The 19,181-nt window shown below is 44.3% G+C and overlaps 1 protein-coding gene across 1 annotated transcript in view; it reads right to left on the reverse strand.

Moving 5' to 3' along the window:
• Positions 1 to 4,928: 4,928 nt before the first annotated feature.
• Positions 4,929 to 19,181, reverse strand: part of LOC138247424 (mucin-5B-like) — a 65,191-nt gene continuing 50,938 nt past the window's right edge. The window contains exon 4 of the mRNA XM_069202057.1: positions 4,929 to 5,353. Within this exon, the coding sequence (XP_069058158.1) occupies positions 5,175 to 5,353 (179 nt within the window). The 3' untranslated portion in view covers positions 4,929 to 5,174. The remainder of the gene's footprint in view (positions 5,354 to 19,181) is intronic.

Raw genomic sequence — 19,181 nt, forward strand, 5'->3', positions numbered from 1 at the left:
GTTTCAAGAAAAGTCCTCATTTATATGAACTTTGGTAAAAACTTTGAACAGCAGGTTTACGCTATTCAAGGGCAGTACATGCCGCCTGCAGGGATGAACATGCATGTGACTTTGGTGCAGAGAGAGAAGGACTGCAGTTGTGGATTCTCAATAAAAAGTGTAAATTTAGTCACTGATAATGCCAGTGACTCCAGCTCCCAAGATTATGTAACACTTTAGCCTGCAGCAGAATTGGCATTTCAGATAACTAGAAGGGCTACAAGAGAACTCATCTTTTTAGTCTCTGGATTTGTTTTCACAGACATGATATGGTGAAGAATCAGAGAGCTTGTAAATGTCTGGAGCATTAATAATCTTCCTGACACTACATCTAATTCCCGCTCAGCAGAGCTGTGGTCTCCTACCCAACCCATCCTTCAAGATTAATTATCCTTATATGTATGAAGAATGAGGAAGAGATGTGCAGCCTTCTTATCGCCGCTGTTGTGGTCTAACAATTGTTTTTTGTTTTTTTTTAACAGGAAACGTCTCCTCAAAGATCTACTGGATCTTACCAAAATAATTAATTTTCAGTATCACCTTGAAGGTATCCATGCCATGAGACTGATTTACACTATATTGTGAAGATTAAGATTTTGACTTTCAATAGTGAATCTAAGGTTACACAGCTGTGATGTACTTTACAGTGTAGTTACAGTGAGAATTTTTTTAGATTCAGTATATGTACAGGTTGATATTTCAGTCTTGGATATTTGTAAGACTAACAAACAATTAACAATATGCATTTGTTGTTTTATACACAGAAGTATGTGGCTATTTTTAACATATTCCATTTCCACTTCTCTTTTATTTAAGCCATGCTAAGGCACTATTCTTACACCCCTTACCGGCGCCTAATGACACCTTGGTTGCACCGTATTTATCATACAGTGTGCACTATGGCGGTAGTTTATGATGTTACTGTGGTGCTTTGCTTCACTAGCTTCAAAAAGATTGACGCTAGGGCAGCAAAGTGCAAGAAGGCCCAAAGGTTACTATGGGTGCGCCATTTTAGTGCCTGCTCTGAGCAGGTGTTAAAAATGACGCAGAAAATGGGGCAGTGAAATCTTTTAAATCATACTGCACCATTTTGCGGGCCCCCCAGTACCAGAATGCCACCTTGCATACAATATGCATACAATATGCCTGGCACAGGCATAATGTGTCGCAAGGGTTTATAAAATAGTGCAACGGTGGCATTGTGCCACTTTGTAAATATAGCATGTGGGAAATGCCACATTAACACCACATTTGTATAAAAAAATTATGCAAAAATGGCCCAAGGTGGCACTAGAGGCCTCATAAATAGTTGACTATGTTCCTGAAGGCTGGTGTAGGTGCAGTATGTAACAAAGGGCAGGATGTTCAATGTCGTGGAAAAAGGCTAATGCGAGGTTTCGACCCACATGGCATACATAACTATATCTCCCAACTCACACTTGCTCAGCAGTCCTTCATCTTTTAATTTAACAGAAATGCACCACACAGGTAGGCCTGAGACCTCATGTCTTTCTAAAGTGGTATTTTAACAAGGAAATAACTTGCTCAGGCCTTTTGTCCTGTCCTGTCCCTGAAACCCTATGCCCCTGCATTCCACACCTACTACCCTTTTCCACACATGACGTTCCTTGCCAGGGAAATCACAGACATAGGCAGGCAAACTGCAGGGCAGTTTTTCGAGTAATAAGGTTACGTGATGTTGCTATTAATAAGAGTACATGATTGCACACATTATTGACACGTTAGTGAAATGATGAGAGTGAGCGTGCAAATCGGTGGACGAGTAATTGATATAATGGGAGGTGTATGATTTTGTATAGGTGAGAGAGACTAAGGCCCTCATTCTGACCTTGGCGGGCGGCGGAGGCCGACCGCCAAAGTCCCGCCGTCAGGTTACCGTTCCGCGGTCGAAAGACCGCGGCGGTAATTCTGACTTTCCCGCTGGGCTGGCGGGCGGTCGCCTTCAGACCGCCAGCCAGCCCAGCGGGAAAGAGGCTTCCACGATGAAGCCGGCTCGGAATCGAGCCGGCGGAGTGGAAGCTGTGCGACGGGTGCAGTTGCACCCGTCGCGTATTTCACTGTCTGCGCAGCAGACAGTGAAATACATTTAGGGGCCCTCTTACGGGGGCCCCTGCAGTGCCCATGCCAGTGGCATGGGCACTGCAGGGGCCCCCAGGGGCCCCGCGACCCCCCCTACCGCCATCCGGATCTCGGCGGTCCGACCGCCGGGATCTGGATGGCGGTAGGGGGGGTCGGAATCCCCGCGGCGGTGCAGCAAGCTGCGCCGCCGCGGAGGATTCAATGGGGCCGCGGTACACTGGCGGGACCCCGCCAGTGGTGCCGGTCCGACCGCGGCTTTACCGCCGCGGTCGGAATCCCCATTGGAGCACCGCCGGCCTGTCGGCGGTGCTCCCGCGGTCCTCCGCCCTGGCGGTCAAAGACCGCCAGGGTCAGAATGACCCCCTAAGTCAGTTTGCTAAAATAATGGGAAAAAAAAGGTTTGTGGAATTAAGTGAAATTTTTCATTGAACAACTTGGTAATTGCAGCCATAAAACATTGTGCGGGACTAGGAGAACTGGTGGAAGAGTGTACACATTGTTTGTAACAGATGCAATTGAGGGTTGTGCTATTTAAAGATGATATTTTAATTTCTTAAATAAGTAGCATATTGTGTGTTGCAGTGCACTTCTGTGTGTTTTTCGGGCTCAGTTTCTGTAGTTTCAGGTAAAAGGTTTTACATTTTAAAACATGGTTTGATATTTTTAACGCAAATGACTTAATTAAAAATTATTAATGAACTTAATATAAAATGATTAACGTAGAAAAGTAATGTGCACGTTTGAAGTTGTGACCTCGGAGAATGGCCACCAGTTTTCACGAAATGTACTAAAAGAATGATTAACATATACATGAAATGTTGAAAATGTATTAGAATTATGTAGTAATATGTCATATTGAGAGTTATAACCTATGTCTTGCAATAATTGTAGGCCTTAACTTAGCAAGTGTCTTGGCCTAGTCTTGCCAGGCCTCATGCAGAGAGCTGAATTTCTTAGTGTCTAATAGAAAAATGCTGACGAGATGAACTGACCATGAACTGCTCATTGTTTTAATAAAATGCTTAACTAGACCTTCTGTGAGAACCGACGGACAACAGATAATGTTCAAGTAAATGTAACCAATAATGTATAACGTGCATGAGATGTACTTTCCCAGGACTCCAACAATGAAGGCACTGACTGTAGAAGAAGAAGCAACATTTTTGATACCTGATGAGCCGGATGATGAGGACATTGTAAAACGGACCAATCAATGACATGTGAACTGTGAAATATTGGAATACATAGATTTGGAATAGTACAACTATTGGGTAGAGTCATAACTTGTGATTAATTGACCAATTGGAAATTGGGGGATAGTCTGGGTAACTTCCATAACAACGTGACAGAGAGACGAGAAGACAGATGTTAGATGGGATATGTTAGATGCTAAGGGAGAGAGACTACGTGATCGCAGAGGTGATTCAAGATTCTGTCATTGGGCTCATACTCTTTGAGAGCCTGATGTGATGCTGATCGACTGATGACCTGAGGATGAAGATTGACTTTCTTGCTTATCCATACTGATGATAGGTAGCCATGACAATGTGACTGAATTATATTTTTGTGCCTTTCCTTTCTAGGTACCAACTGCACTGTCTAAATAGTACTCTTAGATAGATGTTTTCTATATTCCTGTTCTAAATTGTTTTGCATAAAGTCCCACATGTTGATGCTAATCTGGGTTAGATGAGGTTTTCCTTACATGACATTGACAGATTCAGAGACAAATGGTTGACGGACTGTTTTGCTGAACTCTATGATTAGAAAAGATCTATTGCCTTCTGTTGACCTATGCTAATGCTTTAAAATACAGTTTGATGCAAGTTTTGATTAGATCATGTTTTTGGCGCCTTTTAATAAATTAATACGGATTTTGAATTGAATTGCGTTTGAATTAATCTCATGACAGTATTGTAACTAATATGGAAATAAAATCACTAAAACGTATAATTAGTTGTGGTTATTCAATGACTTAAAGGTCATGGTGTGGTGTTTATTGATTCTTATTAATGAGGACTAATGTTGATTGAGTTTTTGTGTAATGACTATTGGGAAACACCGACCATACCCTAGCTAGGATACTCCATGCGAATCAAAAGGTTCATCGACCTATGCGCGTCCCCTTGTAAGTTTAAGAAGGACCAGGCGCACTAGCAATATCCATAATTCCCTTATTAAAAATATTCCCCTCTTTAATGTCTTGCCACAAGGTAGATGTATACAAATAGATGTACTGTGTGCAGGTTTTATCCCCTAATGCAGGAGGGTCAGATGGATGCTACAGCAAGACAACACTTGGTGCTTCTCTAGTTCATGCGGAAGTACCTTATTTGTCCTAAAACAGTACATAATGGTCCTTTCTGGTATGGTCTGAAGTCCCAGCAGCATGAATATACAATCCATCTTTCAGACAGTGTACACACATTCACTGAGCATGATTTCAATGTGAGTTACCAAATGAAGGAAGGTGGACAGTGCATTGAAACTCGGAAGAAGGAATTATCAAGGTAGCTTCTACTTTCCTTGCAGCGCAATCTCCTAGGTGCTTGTGTTTTAGGGTTATATTAGACTGTGAAGCGGGACTATGAGTGACTTGTGGTTTAGAAAAGCAAGATCTATTAACACAAAACTCTAAAACTGTAGAAATGTATTGTTTTTTATATGTACAGCTATAGCTTGGGGTGGATGCTAGACTAGCAGTATTTGATACCAGTTAAGAGGTGACAGATAATGTACGGCTTCCAATCATTGTAACAAGATTTCTGTAGAAAATAATACAATGGCAGTCAGTGAGCAAGAGACTGTTTATTTCCAGATTTTCACATCCGTGCTTACTCCTCTATTAGTTTGAAACACTGGAAGGGTCGCACACACGTGCCTCCTTGCCGCTTGCTGAAGATGAGCCCTTTCTTGTAGATACACCCCTCAACCCAGTCATTGGTACATTTAGTGATTACATGTAGGTAATTCTGACAGTTCATGGGGCAGGCCGTGCCGCAGGGAGTGTAGACGCCGTTCCTGTTCCTGCAGGATCAACACTGCTTCTCGGGTATACATCTGTCGCTGCTCGTGTCATTCAGGACGTAGCGATCGTTGCAGACACACCTTGGAACACACTGCCTCATGCAAGGGAAAAACCTACCCCGACGCTGGCAGGTCATTGGACAAGCAGTACTACAGTTGTTAAAATGCATATTTGCTGGGCATGTACCTACGTAGGAAAAACATCAAGAGGCAAGTCATAAATATATATATATTAATCTGCAAGCAAAGAAGCCACTCTCTCCCCCTCTGTCTCTATCACGCTCTCTCGCTCCAGAATTATCTTACATTTCCTGTCTCTTTGTCTCCTTTAGCCTATATGTATCTCTATTTTTTAACTCGTGCCATCATTATCTCTCTCTATTTCGTTCTCTCTCTTCCTTCCTTCATTGGTTTTCTGGTATCCCTACTATTTCTTTAATCTCCTTTCATTCCAAGTTTCACAAATACTTGTTCTTGGGTGTATGTCTCTCTGCTGCGCCGCTGCATGCTACAGTTCATTCGGCACAGACGTTGCTGGTAATGACCAGCTCTTTGCACGGGGGCCTCTGTACGGGCCTCCTGGGAGCAGGAAGGTTGTGGACAGACTTCTGACAATCTGAAACTGCTGAGCTCACTGCACCAGTGTCTCAGTGCAGAATCCAAACTACAACTATTTCAGGAAGAGTTTGACACCTGTTGCAGGAAACATCTAACTGAAATCCGAACACTCCGGGCATATGAATGAAGGTATCAGGCCCTATATTACGTGCGATCTCCACCTATTCTGAACTCCTGAGGAAATACAGGTGAAGTTAAGATAAGTGGCTCCTCTTCAAATGTTCCAGGTCTTAGTCCTACCGCCTGCGAGGACAAGGAGCAACAGCTAAGTTAAATAATTACACTTTAAAAAAAATTATTTAGCAATGTTCATGCAAACACCACCTTGGTATTTGCATGATCTCTAAATGTGCAGGTCAGCCTTCTCAGCCTCTCTACCAGGCCCCTGATGGTAGGACGAGGAAGAGCAGGGTGTGGGGGGCTGCTGGGGGGGGTGATGACCTCCTACAGGGTGTATTTTAGAAATAGCGGGGTGCCTGGATTGCACATGTCTCAGGTGTGTGGTTCAACCACAATCCTCTCACACAAGCACAATCCATTTATTTAGGAGACATACTGCACATGCCTCAGGCAGAACCGTATATCCGGTGACATATGGCTGTCAGGGTGCACATCAGTGCATCCCTGAACCCAATAAGGAGCCACACACAGAAGCAGGACCCCCAGACCTCTCCAATCTTCTGATAGGACTATTTCTTCCAGTCCTATCAAAAAGCTAGGAGAGGGCATGACATAGGTCGTCCTCTGAAACATGGCCCTGCTTCTCTGTCTTGCTTCTCGCTAGTAATCGTTGCTTGCTGGTTCCCATGTTCAGCACTTGTTTCTTGCTCTTCTGCTGCCATGTAGCCTTTGAGGTGCCATACAAGGAAGAATGTTAACCCCTTCGCTGCCAAGCCTTGTCCCCCCATTGCCAGGCCTTTTTTTGGCTATTTGGGGCAGTTCATGTTTAGGCCCTCATAACTTTTTGTCCACATAAGCTACCCACGCCAAATTTGCATCCTTTTTTCAAACAAACTAACAATTCCAGCAGTACCCAGAGTTTGTGGGTCCCCCTGAAGGAGACCAAGAAATTAGCAATAATACAGAGAAAATTTCATTAGTTTAAAAAAAATGGGACAAAACGGCTGCAGAAGAAGGCTTTTGGTTTTTTCCCCTGAAAATGGCCTCAACAAAGGGTTTGCGGTGCTAAAATCACCATCTTCCCAGCTTTCAGGAACAGGCAGACTTGAATCAGAAAACCACATTTTTCAACACAAATTTGGCATTTTACCGGGACATACCCCATTTTTCTATTTGTTGTGCTTTCAGCCTCCTTCCAGTTAGTGACAGAAATGGGTGTGATACCAATGCTGGATCCCAGAAAGCTAAAAACTTCTTAAAAAGTAGATACAATTCTCAATTTAGAAAGGGGTCATTTGTGTGGATCCTACAAGGTTTTCCTACAGAAAATAACAGCTGAAATAAAACAATATATTGAAATTGAGGTGAATAAAACAGAAATTTTTCTCCACGTTTTACTCTGGAACGTTTTCCTGCACTGTCAGATTTTTGAAAGCAATATACCATTACATCTGCTGGACTCTTCTGGATGTGGTGATATATAGGGCTTGTAGGTTCATCAAGAACCCTAGGTACCCAGAGCCAATAAATGATCTGCACCTTGCAATGGGTTTTCATTCAAAACTGGGTATACAACAATTCATTAGGTGAAATATAAAGAGTGAAAAATAGGTATAAAAAAACCTTTGTATTTCTCAAATTGGCACAAGATAAGGTGTTGAGAAGCAGTGGTTATATGCACATCTATGAATTCTAGGGTCCCCATACTAGCATGTGAATTACAGGGCATTTTTCAGATAGATTTTTTTTTACACACTATCATACATTTGGAAAGAAAAAATGTAGAGAAAGACAAGGGGCAATAACACTTATTTTGCTATTCTGTATTTCCCCAAGTCTCCCGATAAAAATGGTACCTCACTTGCATTGGTAGGGCTAATGCTTGCGACAGGAAATGCAACAAGGACACATCACATTTTTACATTGAAATCTGACGTGTTTTTTGGAAAGTGCCTAGCTGTGGATTTTGGCCTCTAGCTCAGCCGGCACCTAAGGAATCCTACCAAACCTGTGCATTTTGGAAAACTAGATACCTAGAGGAATCCAAGATGGGGAGACTTGTGAGGCTGTCAACAGAATCCTTTGCAAACTTCAAAATTTGGCCCAAAACACTTTTTCATCACAATTTGGTGACAGAAAGTTCTGGAATCTGAGAGGAGCCACAAATTTCCTTCCACCCAGCGTTCCCCCAAGTCTCCTAATAAAAATGGTACCACACTTGTGTGGGTAGGCCTAGTGCCCGTGAAAGGAAATGCCCCAAAACACTATTTGGCTACATCAAAATTCCATCAAATATCAAATACAAAACTACCTGTTTTTGCAGAGGCAGAGTGGACCTGCATTTTGGTCCTGGTCTCAGCAGCCATGCAGGGAAACCTACCAAACCCAGACATTTCTGAAAACTAGACACCCGAGGGAGTCCAGGGAGGTGTGACTTGCGTGGATCCCCCAGTGTTTTCTCACCCAGAATCCTCAGCAAACCTCAAATTTAGCTAAAAAAATAAATTTTTCCCGTATTTCTGTGTGGGATGATTGTACCGGGACCAATTTCCTACCACCCAACGTTCCCCTCAGTCTCCCGATAGAAATTATACCTCACTTGTGTAGGTGGGCCAAGTGCCTGTAACAGGGAAGAGCCAAAAACATGTCAGAATTGGGAGGGAACCAAAACGGGTCCAAAAGGGCAGTTTGAAAAAAAAAAATTTAGGCTGACAAGTGGGACAGACTTTTTATCGGTATAGATGAGACAATGCTGAGTGGTAGGAATTTTTGGGATTCCTGCAGATTCCTGGAAGGTTCCATCACAAATATGTGGAAAAAGTGTGTGATTTCCAGCAAAGTTGGAGGTTTGCAGAGCATTGTGGGTAAGAAAATGGTGCAGTTCATGTGAAGCACACCATCCTTGACTCACCCAGATGTGTAGTTTTCAGATGTGTCTAGGTTTTGTGGATTTTGAGAGTTAGCCAAGCTGTCATGGCCCAAATGTAAAAACAAAACCCCAAATATTCAAATGTCCTCTTGCCGTGGGATAAGATGTTTTAGTGTGCAGGGGAGAGGTGAAAGACTGTTACCCCATCAGTTAGGGTGGGGGCATAACCATGCCCGTACTAGTTGGTAGACACCACCATCACACTATATATTTTTTTTAATTCCCTGGCATCTAGTAGACTTTCTGCCCCTGAGGTGTGGATCGGGGGTAATTGCCACATCTGCCCACTGGTGGGCAGAACAACTTTGTCCCCATTTATTTGGGGTGGGGGTATGGCAATACCCCCAACCTCTTATTTTGAAATAAAAAATCTTCTGTAGTCTCTGGTGGCATTTCTGCCCCCCTGGGGGCAGATGGGCCTTCCAAAAATAGGCCAAACTGTCCCTAAGTGGGGCAGATATGGCCAACAGAAATGTACACCCATGGGGAGCGACCCTTACCCAAGGGGTGGTTCCCCCAAACAAAACACACACAGACACACACACCAAACCCTGATGCCTAAATGGTTTCTGCCCCCCCCCTCAGGGGCAGAGTGACCTAATAGAAATATGCTGGCCTAAAACAAGTACCCCCCCTCCCCCGGGAGCGACCCTTGCCTTTATCAATAGAAATGTAAAACAAATCTCTGGTGTCTAGTGGCTTCTGCCCCCCCTGGGGGCACTATCGGCCTAATTAATATAGGCCAATCTGCCCCCAGAGTGGGCAGAAAAGGCCTAATAAAAATAATTGCCCCCCTGGGAGTGACACTTGCCTAAGGGGTCTCTCCCCTTATGCCAATTTCATAACAGTGGCTCCCCTCCCCTGGGCCGCCTGAGCGCCGTGCCACCAGACGTAACCACCTCGTCTTTGGCACCCAAGGGGTTAAGTAAAAAACAACAGTGCTGTTTCTTTGTTAATGTGTGAGTTAAAGTGTGTTTGTGGGAGACAATTAGATTGATTGAGAGTGACTGTTAGTTTTATGAATTTGGGGGAATCAATGAGAATGAGTGTAAAGCAAACACTGAGCAGTGCGAGTGAGTTAAAATAAGTTAGTGAGGTGGAGGGTGTGAGAGGGAGTGGTAGTGAGTCAGCGGTGCCTCTTGCAATGGTGCAACAGGATGCATAAGTACTGGTGCAACTGCAGCTGCTGCACTATTAAAACCCCAGGAGTTCAAATCAAAGTCTCTGTCCAACAGTAGTTGTGACTGAAAGTTAGTGATTGTGAGAGTGTGAGTGTATGCAAGTATATTTTTGGGAAGAAACAGTGAGTGCGAGCATATCGGTACATTCATCTGTGAGTGCACTACGGCACATTTTCAAAGCAAGGAGGTGAACCCGTGGCAGATATTATGCTCTACCGCTTTCCGAGATCACCAGCTGTCACTGGTTATTATACACTTAAATTGTAGTGATAGGCAATGTTGGAAATTAAATATTACTGTAGACCGATATTATCAACTGTGATATAGTTACATACCATATGAATAAATATTATTGGTCAGATATCCCTACACCAATGGAACTTAAACAGCCTGATTTTGCATTTTATTCAGCTTAGTAAATTACAGAAAATAGGAGGGCGGTTTATAACACTCTAAATACAAAAAATTATGAATACCCAAACAACCCGACATAAATATGTTGGAGCACTAGATAATAACAAGATTCAACTTGAAGTAAAGAGCGGACAATTTCGAAGGGTAGTTGCAAATGTGAAGGTAAAGTAAAAGATGACTAACACTTCAACCCCAAGAACTCTAAGGAAATTACCATCAAACTGCCTTGCAAAAGTGGCCATTGAACTGAAATACAAGTTGACAGCCTTTCATCACTTAAGAAACATTTCCCTGGAAACTTAGGATATTGCAGGAGGCTGGCCTGGCTTGTAGTGGGTACCAGAGGTACTTACACCTTGCGCCAGGTCCAGTTATCCCTTATTAGTGTAGAAGAGGTGTTTCTAGCAGCTTAGGCTGATAGAAGGTAGCTATAGCAGAGCAACTTAGGCTGGACTAGGAGACATGCAAAGCTCCTACTATGCCACTGGTGTCATATGCACAATATCATAATAAAACACAATACACAGATATACTAAAAATAAAGGTACTTTATTTTTATGACAATATGCCAAAAGTATCTGAGTGAGTACCCTCAGTATGAGGATGCCAAATATACACAAGATATATGTACACGATACCAAAATTATGCAGTAATAGCAAAAGGAAGTCATGCAAGCAGTGTAAAGTTACAATAGATTGCAATAGGAGCACATAGGTATGGGGGCAACACAAACCATATACTCCAAAAGTTGAATGCGAACCACGAATGGACCCCAAACCTATGTGAGCTTGTAGAGGGTCACTGGGACTGTAAGAAAACAGTGAGGGTTAGAAAAATAGCCCACCCCAAGACCCTGTAAGGTAGGTGTAAAGTGCACCTAAAACCCCCAGAGAGCACAGAAATCGTGATAGGGGGATTCTGCAAGGAAAACCAACATCAGCAATGCACCAACAGTGGATTTCCGGACCTGAGTACCTGTAAGACAAGGGGACCAAGTCCAAGAGTCGCAACAGTGTCAAGAGTAGGCAGGAGCCCAGGAAATGCCAGCTGAGGATGCAAGAAAGTTGCCACCGGATGGAAGAAGCTTGGTGTTTTGCAAGCACGAAGAGGACTAGGAACTTCCCCTTTGGAGGATGGATGTCCCACGTCGTGAAGAAGCTTGCAGAGGTGTTCCCACGCAGAAAGACCGCAAACAATCCTTGCTAGCTGCAAGGGTTGCGGTTAGGGTTTTTGGAAGCTGCTGTGGCCCAGGAGGGACCAGGATGTCGCCATTTGGATGAGGAGACAGAGGGGGCGCCCAGCAAGTCAGGGAGCCCTCACAGAAGCAGGCAGCACCCGCAAAAGTACCGTATCAGGCACTTGGAAGAGGAGTGAACCGGAGTCCACCCGAAGTCAGAAAAGTCCCACGACGCCGTGGGACAACTCAGAAGGCTGTGCACTGTAGGTTAGAGTGTCGGGGACCCCGGCTTGGCTGTGCATGAAGGAAATCCTGGAAGAGTGCACAGGAGCCGGAGCAGCTACAAATCATGTGGTACCCAGCAATGCAGTCTAGCGTGGGGTGGCAAGGACTTACCTCCACCAAACTTGAACTGAAGAGTCACTGGACTGTGGGAGTCACTTGGACAGAGTTGCTGAGTTCCAGGGACCACGCTTGTCGTGCTGAGAGGGGACCCAGAGGACCGGTGATGCAGTCTTTTGTTGCCTGCAGTTGCAGGGGGAAGATTCAGTCGACCCACAGGAGATTTCTTCAGAGCTCCTGGTGCAGAAAGGAGGCAGGCTACCCCCAGAGCATGCACCACCAGGAAACAGTTGAGAAAGCCGGCAGAATGAAGCGATACAAGGTTGCAGTAGTCGTCTTTGCTACTTTGTTACAGTTTTGCAGGCGTCCTGAGCAGTCAGCGGTCGATCCTTTGGCAGAAGGTGAAGAGGGAGATGCAGAGGAACTCTGGTGAGCTCTTGCATTCGGTATCCAAAGAATTCCCCAAAGCAGAGACCCTAAATAGCCAGAAAAAGGAGGTTTGGCTACCTAGGAAGGAGGATAGGCTAGTAAGAAAGGTAAGAGCCTGTCAGAAGGAATCTCTGACGTCACCTGATTGCACTGGCCACTCAGAGCAGTCCAGTGTGCAAGAAACACCTCTGTTTCCAAGATGGCAGAGGTCTGGGGCACACTGGAGGAGCTCTAGGCACCTCCCTGGGAGGTGCAGGTCAGGGGAGTGGTCACTCCCCTTTCCTTTGTCCAGTTTCACGCCAGAGCAGGGCTGGGGGATCCCTAAAATGGTGTAGACTGGCTTATGCAGAGATGGGCAGCATCTGTGCCCATCAAAGCATTTCCAGAGGCTGGGGGAGGCTACTCCTCCCCAGCCATCACACCTATTTCCAAAGGGAGAGGTTGTCACACCCTCTCTCTGAGGAAATCCTTTGTTCTGCCTTCCTGGGCCAGGGCTGCCTGGACCCCAGGAGGACAGAAACCTGTCTGAGGGGTTGGCAGCAGCAGCACCTGCAGTGGAGACCCCGGAAAGGCAGTTTGGCAGTACCCGGGTTCTGTGCTAGAGACCCGGGGGATCATGGAATTGTCTCCCTAGTGCCAGAATGGCATTGGGGTGACAATTCCATGATCTTAGAATTGTTACATGGCCATGTTCAGAGTTACCATTGTGACGCTATACATAGGTAGTGACCTATGTATAGTGCACGTGTGTAATGGTGTCCCCGCACTCACAAAGTCCAGGGAATTTGCCCTGAACGATGTGGGGGCACCTTGGCTAGTGCCAGGGTGCCCTCACACTAAGTGACTTTGCACCCAGCCTTCACCAGGTGAAGGTTAGACATATAGGTGACTTATAAGTTACTCAAGTGCAATGGTAAATGGCTGTGAAATAACGTGGACGTTCTTTCACTCAGACTGCACTGGCAGGCCTGTGTAAGAATTGTCAGATCTTCCTATGGGTGGCAAAATAAATGCTGCAGCCCATAGGGATCTCCTGGTACCCCAATACCCTGGGTACCTCAATACCATATACTAGTGAATTATATGGGTGTACCAGTATGCCAATGTGAATTGGTGAAATTGGTCACTAGCCTGTTAGTGACAATTTGGAAAGAGGAGAGAGCATAACCACTGAGGTTCTGGTTAGCAGAGCCTCAGTGAGACAGTGAGGCATCACACAGGGAACACATACATATAGGCCACAAACTTATGAGCACTGGGGTCCTGGCTAGCAAGATCCCAGTGACACATAACAACCACACTACAACATAGGGCTTTCACTATGAACACTGGGCCCTGGCTAGCAGGATCCCAGTGAGACAGTGAAAACACCCTGACATGTACTCACAAACAGGCCAAAAGTGGGGGTAACAAAGCTAGAAAGAGGCTACTTTCTCACAGATATGCAATAGGGCATCCAGTGGCAGGTCCAGTATGATTTAGGTGTCTTTAAGAGTAGATGGAAACTGTCAGGTTTGTTGGGTGTTGGTTGTTTAGAGGGCATCCTCTAACTGTTATTTACCCATGAAGTTCAGGGTGTCCTGTCTTTGTCTACCTGAGGTAGGGGCAGCTCCTTCCAGTAGCAACAATGCACCAACACTTGGAGGCACCTTAGTTGATGGTCCATTCCAGAAGGAGTCCCAGAGGAAGAAAAAGCCCAGAGGCAAAAAGCTTCCTATTCAGGGAAACCACATGTGGAAAAATTGGTTTTGATAGTTTCAAATGGTTTGTTTTCATGTCATTTTGACCTAACTATACCATCTTATTAAACTTTGTTTTTTTTTTTGTGTGAATTTTGATGATTATATTTAACATAAAGTAAGATGGTCATAGTAATGCATGGTGGGGAGGTGGACGCAGAGTCTGGCCTGGCATAGTCAATTGTGCTGCCCCCTTCCAAGCAAGCTGCCCTGTCCTTCCTCCTCCTTGCCCTCCATTGTCCAAGTCTGTAATCCTGACCCCTTGTTTAGCCCTGTGTGCCTCTTCAGAGTCTATGCCCCATCATTGCCATTTTGCTAAGCTTGCTGCCCCTAAACTCCTTCCCCCATCCTCAGATGCTTGTGTGCATGCCTGTTTCCTCCCTTTTGCCCACCATGATCTATGGACCTGCCAAAGCTTACCTCTCTAATTTGAGTGTTATTTTGAGCTGCTGCAGCCCCTTCTGTCTGCCCAGCATGGTCAGATGGCTGCTGCCCGCCCCAGCCCCCTCCACCCTGCCTTACATTGTCTAAGTTTCATGCTCATGCCCTATCCCCTTCCTTCTGTCCTCCATGACCCATTTTGCTGTCACTCCCTTGTGCCCTCCATGTTCTGTTGTGCTGCAAGTACTCCTCCGGCCTGCCCTGTGTGGTCTGTTGTGAAGTCCCTAAACTCTTCCCCTACCCTCTCCTGCCTGTTTCCAGCCCCTACCCCTTCTTTCTGCCCTCTAGGCTCCTTTGGGCGGGAAACCTCACTTACATTGCGGTGAATGCAACCAAATGCATTTACCACAATGCATTTACAAGACATATGTGTTTACCACGCATGCTTTTACCACGCATGCCTTTACCACAAACATATTTTGTTGTAAAAGCATGAATGGTAAAGGTGTATGCGTGGTGAAGGTTTTATAGGTTAGGTAAGTACAGGTAAGTATTAAAAGTATTAAGTGGGTTGAGTGATATATATATATATATATATATATATATATATATATATATATATATATTTTAAAAAAAAATATATATATATATATAGATATATATATATATATATAAATAGTGTTTAGGGTAGATAACAGTTATTGGTGGTAATTGCATTTTTAGGTTTTAGGGTGGGCATGGGTTTTGGGGAGGCAAGTCATTCTTAGGTTTTAGGGTGGGCATGGGTTTTGGCGTGGTAAGGGCATTTTTAGGGTTTAGGGAGGGCATGGGTTTTGGGGTGGTAAGGGCATTTTTAGGTTTTAGGGTGGGTATGGGTTTTGGGGTGGTAAGGGCATTTTTAGGCTTTAGTGTGGGCATGGGTTTTGGGGTAATAAGGGCATTTTTAGGTTTTAGGGTGGGTATGGGTTTTGGGGTGGTAAGGGATTTTTTTGGTTTTAGGATGGGCATGGGTTTTGGGGTGGTAAGGGCATTTTTATGTTTTAGGGCGGGCATGGGTTTTACGGTGGTAAGGGTATTTTTAGGTTTTAGGGTGGGCATGGGTTTTGGGGTAGTAGGGGCTTTTTTAGGTTTTAGGATGGGCATGGGTTTTGGGGTGGTAAGGGCATTTTTAGGTTTTACGATGGGTATATATATGTAAATATATACACACACATATAGAGAAGTTTATCAACTAATATGCCTTTCCCAACTATGACTTTACTATGAAATGTTTGTGGTAAAGACATTTGTGGTAAAAGCATATGCATTGTAAAAACATTTTGTGGTAAGTGCATGCGTGGTAATGACCATGCATTGTACTTACTCCGTTGTAAAGGCATGCTTTGTAAGTGCATGCATTGTTCCATCATACATCCGCTTTGTGCATGTCCCTGCCCACTCCCTTTTGCCCACCATGGACGTTGTGCTGCCACTAACACGTTCACCGGCTATGCATGTTTTTTTGTGCTGTCACTGCTTTTCCCACCTGCCCTCTCTTATCAACTTGCTGCCTGACCCACTTTCAGTTTCCCTCTGTTGTCTGTGTGCCTGCCATTACGGTCTCCCTGTTGCCCTCCGTGATGTGTTGGGCTTCCAATGCCCATCCACGCCTACCCTGCAAGGTTAGCTTGCTGCTCCTGCCCTGCCTCCTTTCTCCCTGGCCTCTGTTTTCAATGTATGTTCCCCTATGCCACCCCTCCTGCCTTCCCTGGTCTATTGGCATGCCACTGCCCCCTTCATGGTCCGTTGTGCTGCAACTTCCCCTCTTGTCTGTCTGGTATGGTCATCTTGTTGCCCTTGCCCCTTTCCTCTCAGCTCTTTGTTGTCAATATGAATGGCCCTGTCCCTTCCCTATTGCTTTCCATGGCCTATTGTGCTGCACTGCCCACTTTCCCTGTGTCGTGTATTGTGATGCTGCAACCCTGTAAGGTCAGTGTGGTGCCACTGCCCACCTCCCTCCTTCCCTCTATTGTCTGAGTCCTTGTCCCTACTCCACTCCTGCCTTTCATCATCTAATGTGCCATGCATGTCAGTATTTTAGTAAGAGGGAAAGTAAAAAAGAAATCTGAGGAATTGATTTTACCCATTGACTTCATCAAAAAGGAGGAGGTTTTAGGCTGAAGACAGCTAAAATAAAGGCCTTTTGGACTTAAAAACAACAGTCTGTTGACATGTATGTGTGTACTGCCACTGATTCTTCCTTCATCCCTCAATAGTCTGTTGTTTTGCCACAGCCTCTCTTGTCTGCCCTGCATGGTTGTTTTTTTTTGCCTCTGCCCCCCTTCTCCTTCCCTCAATGGTCTGTTGTGATGCCACTGCCCCTCTCGCCTGCCCAGCATGCCAACTTGCTGCCTCTGCACCCTCGTCCCTGCCCTCAACTCTCCGAGTCCATGCTCCTGACCTCTGTTTCCCCATAGTGTTCTAATGAACAACTAGATTGCTAATATTCTACATGTATTACAAAACTGTGGTAAACTTGAAGTTATCTTGATGTAATCAAAACTGTAATTCCTAAAGTATTCCAGTTAGAAATTACAAAAATGAGGGGGTCTTTGTCCAACAGAAATGATGGTTAGTGCTCTAAAAAAACCTAAAATGAGGCCACATTTTCTGAGTTCTCAAATAGTGACACAGCATTTTTAAATTATTTGCTATGTTTATGTTTTTTTTGTATCCAAATGAACACTTAATTCATTTGTTTCTCTTAGGGGAAAGGGTGGGGCGTTATTACCATAGCAGACTTTGTAACTGGTAAACTAGGCACAAGTTTGGGTGTCAGCTCAACATCCTGTGATTCTGGGCAACTCACTTAATCTCCCCATGCTTAAAAGCAAATTGAATGTGTCATTGTATAAAGAAGCTGATGCTCATGGAAAGTCCACGCTATATAAAACTGAAAAAAAAAGTGTTTCGCACACTTTTGTCATTGGGCTGTACTTGGGCTACATTTGGGTGAGCTTTTTCTACATGTGGGCTGATTTGACTCTGGTCGCCATCTTGGGAGACTTTTTGGTCATGAAGCTCCCTAATTTTCTTATTTACAGCAGTATCAAGATGGTGTTCAGATGTGCCACACTTTGGCATATATTCAGAATGTTAGCACTCAAGTTGCTCATTAGAACACTATTGTAAAGCTGCTGATCACCAGGGAGTTAACTGGCAGTCTGCTGGTGGTGTGAAAAGTACATTTCAGTCTGCATGTCTGAATGATTTATTGAAATATAAGTAAGATATTCAAGAAGTCATTCAAAATGTGTCCTAATGTTGTTTTCTACAGCTCTACCCATTATTTCTATGACACAATGAACCCGCTCATTGTATTTATTTCTAAATGAATTGTTTTAAGTTTTACTAGTTTGATTCAATCGAAATGGCTTCTGGTGTGCCACTCTTTAGTCATAAGTAAGACCATAAGCACTTTAGTTGTTCTTTCGAACACGATGGGAGGCTGCAATAGAATACAGAGGAATCCACTGACAGGCTGCTGCCTTTGGAAGTACATGTTTTACTGAGAATGTCAGGCTTTTTTCTCACATGGCTGAGAAAGCTACTGTAAATTTCCAGATATTATGCGCTCAGTTTTGGGTCTGGAGAACCTTCCATAACCTCTATGAGAAAATAATTTAAAAACAGTTTTTTCTCAATATTTCATGAAATCCCAGCAGAAGGTCAGCGTTTTTCACAGGATAAAATCACATTAGAACACATCACAATTTCTAAAATGAGTATGGTACCACACACAAATGATTTATATTGTAACTAAAATATTTTATGTTGCTGACCTCCCACAAATGTTGGGATAAAGGTCCAGGAGGACCGAAACGTATCAGGCGTTGTATTCTCTACTATTTTACCAATAAATAAAGCAAATTCTTCTTCTTTGAGGACCCTGTTTCATGTTTGTTGTGGTTTGCTGACAATATGGCATGAAAGAGAGAGACAGATATTGTTATTGCAGTGGTCTTGCAATACAATGACTTCAAAGCGTCACACTAGCACAATGTTTGAGTCAAATGTTAGAGTTACATTTGATGCACAGCAGAGCAGAGTCAGTTCTGACCTTCTGTTAAAGCTCTTGGACGGTTGCTCAGAAGGATGAAGATTCAAATCCTGCTATTTTATGGCAGTGTGTTTTTTTTTACTTGTGTTTCAAATGCTAAAAATTGCTAGTGTGAACATTTACATCTTTTTTCATCACCATCTTTGCTTTGAATGTCATGGATTTGTCTGGACAATACACAGTAAGCAGTTTCCTGTGGCCTAGTTGTTAAGGTCTCTGACCCTCACAATGAAGGCAGAGCTTTTCAGTTTTGATGTGTCAGTGGTCATTTTCTTGCTTTAATTTCTTTTCAATTTCGAATTTTTCAGGTACATACTGAAATGTGCTCTCACTCTTTTGTGGGGTGGGTGTTGGGTGGCTATAGGGGTTCGTTCGCAGGACTTGGCTGCAGGCCAGGCCCTGTGGACAACCCCCAGCGCAAATGGCTAATAGAGTTTACCTGGACGACTGGGGTTGGGTGGTTATAGGGAGTGACTACAGGGCCTCTGGCCAACCCCCAGCGTGAGTGGGGTGAATATAGGGGTAGGCCAACCCCCACCTGGGGGGAAGACTACAACCGTGTCCTAAGGTAACTAAAACTCGCAC

This window comes from Pleurodeles waltl, chromosome 7 (assembly GCF_031143425.1).
Source record: "Pleurodeles waltl isolate 20211129_DDA chromosome 7, aPleWal1.hap1.20221129, whole genome shotgun sequence".
Taxonomy (NCBI): Eukaryota; Metazoa; Chordata; class Amphibia; order Caudata; family Salamandridae; genus Pleurodeles; species Pleurodeles waltl.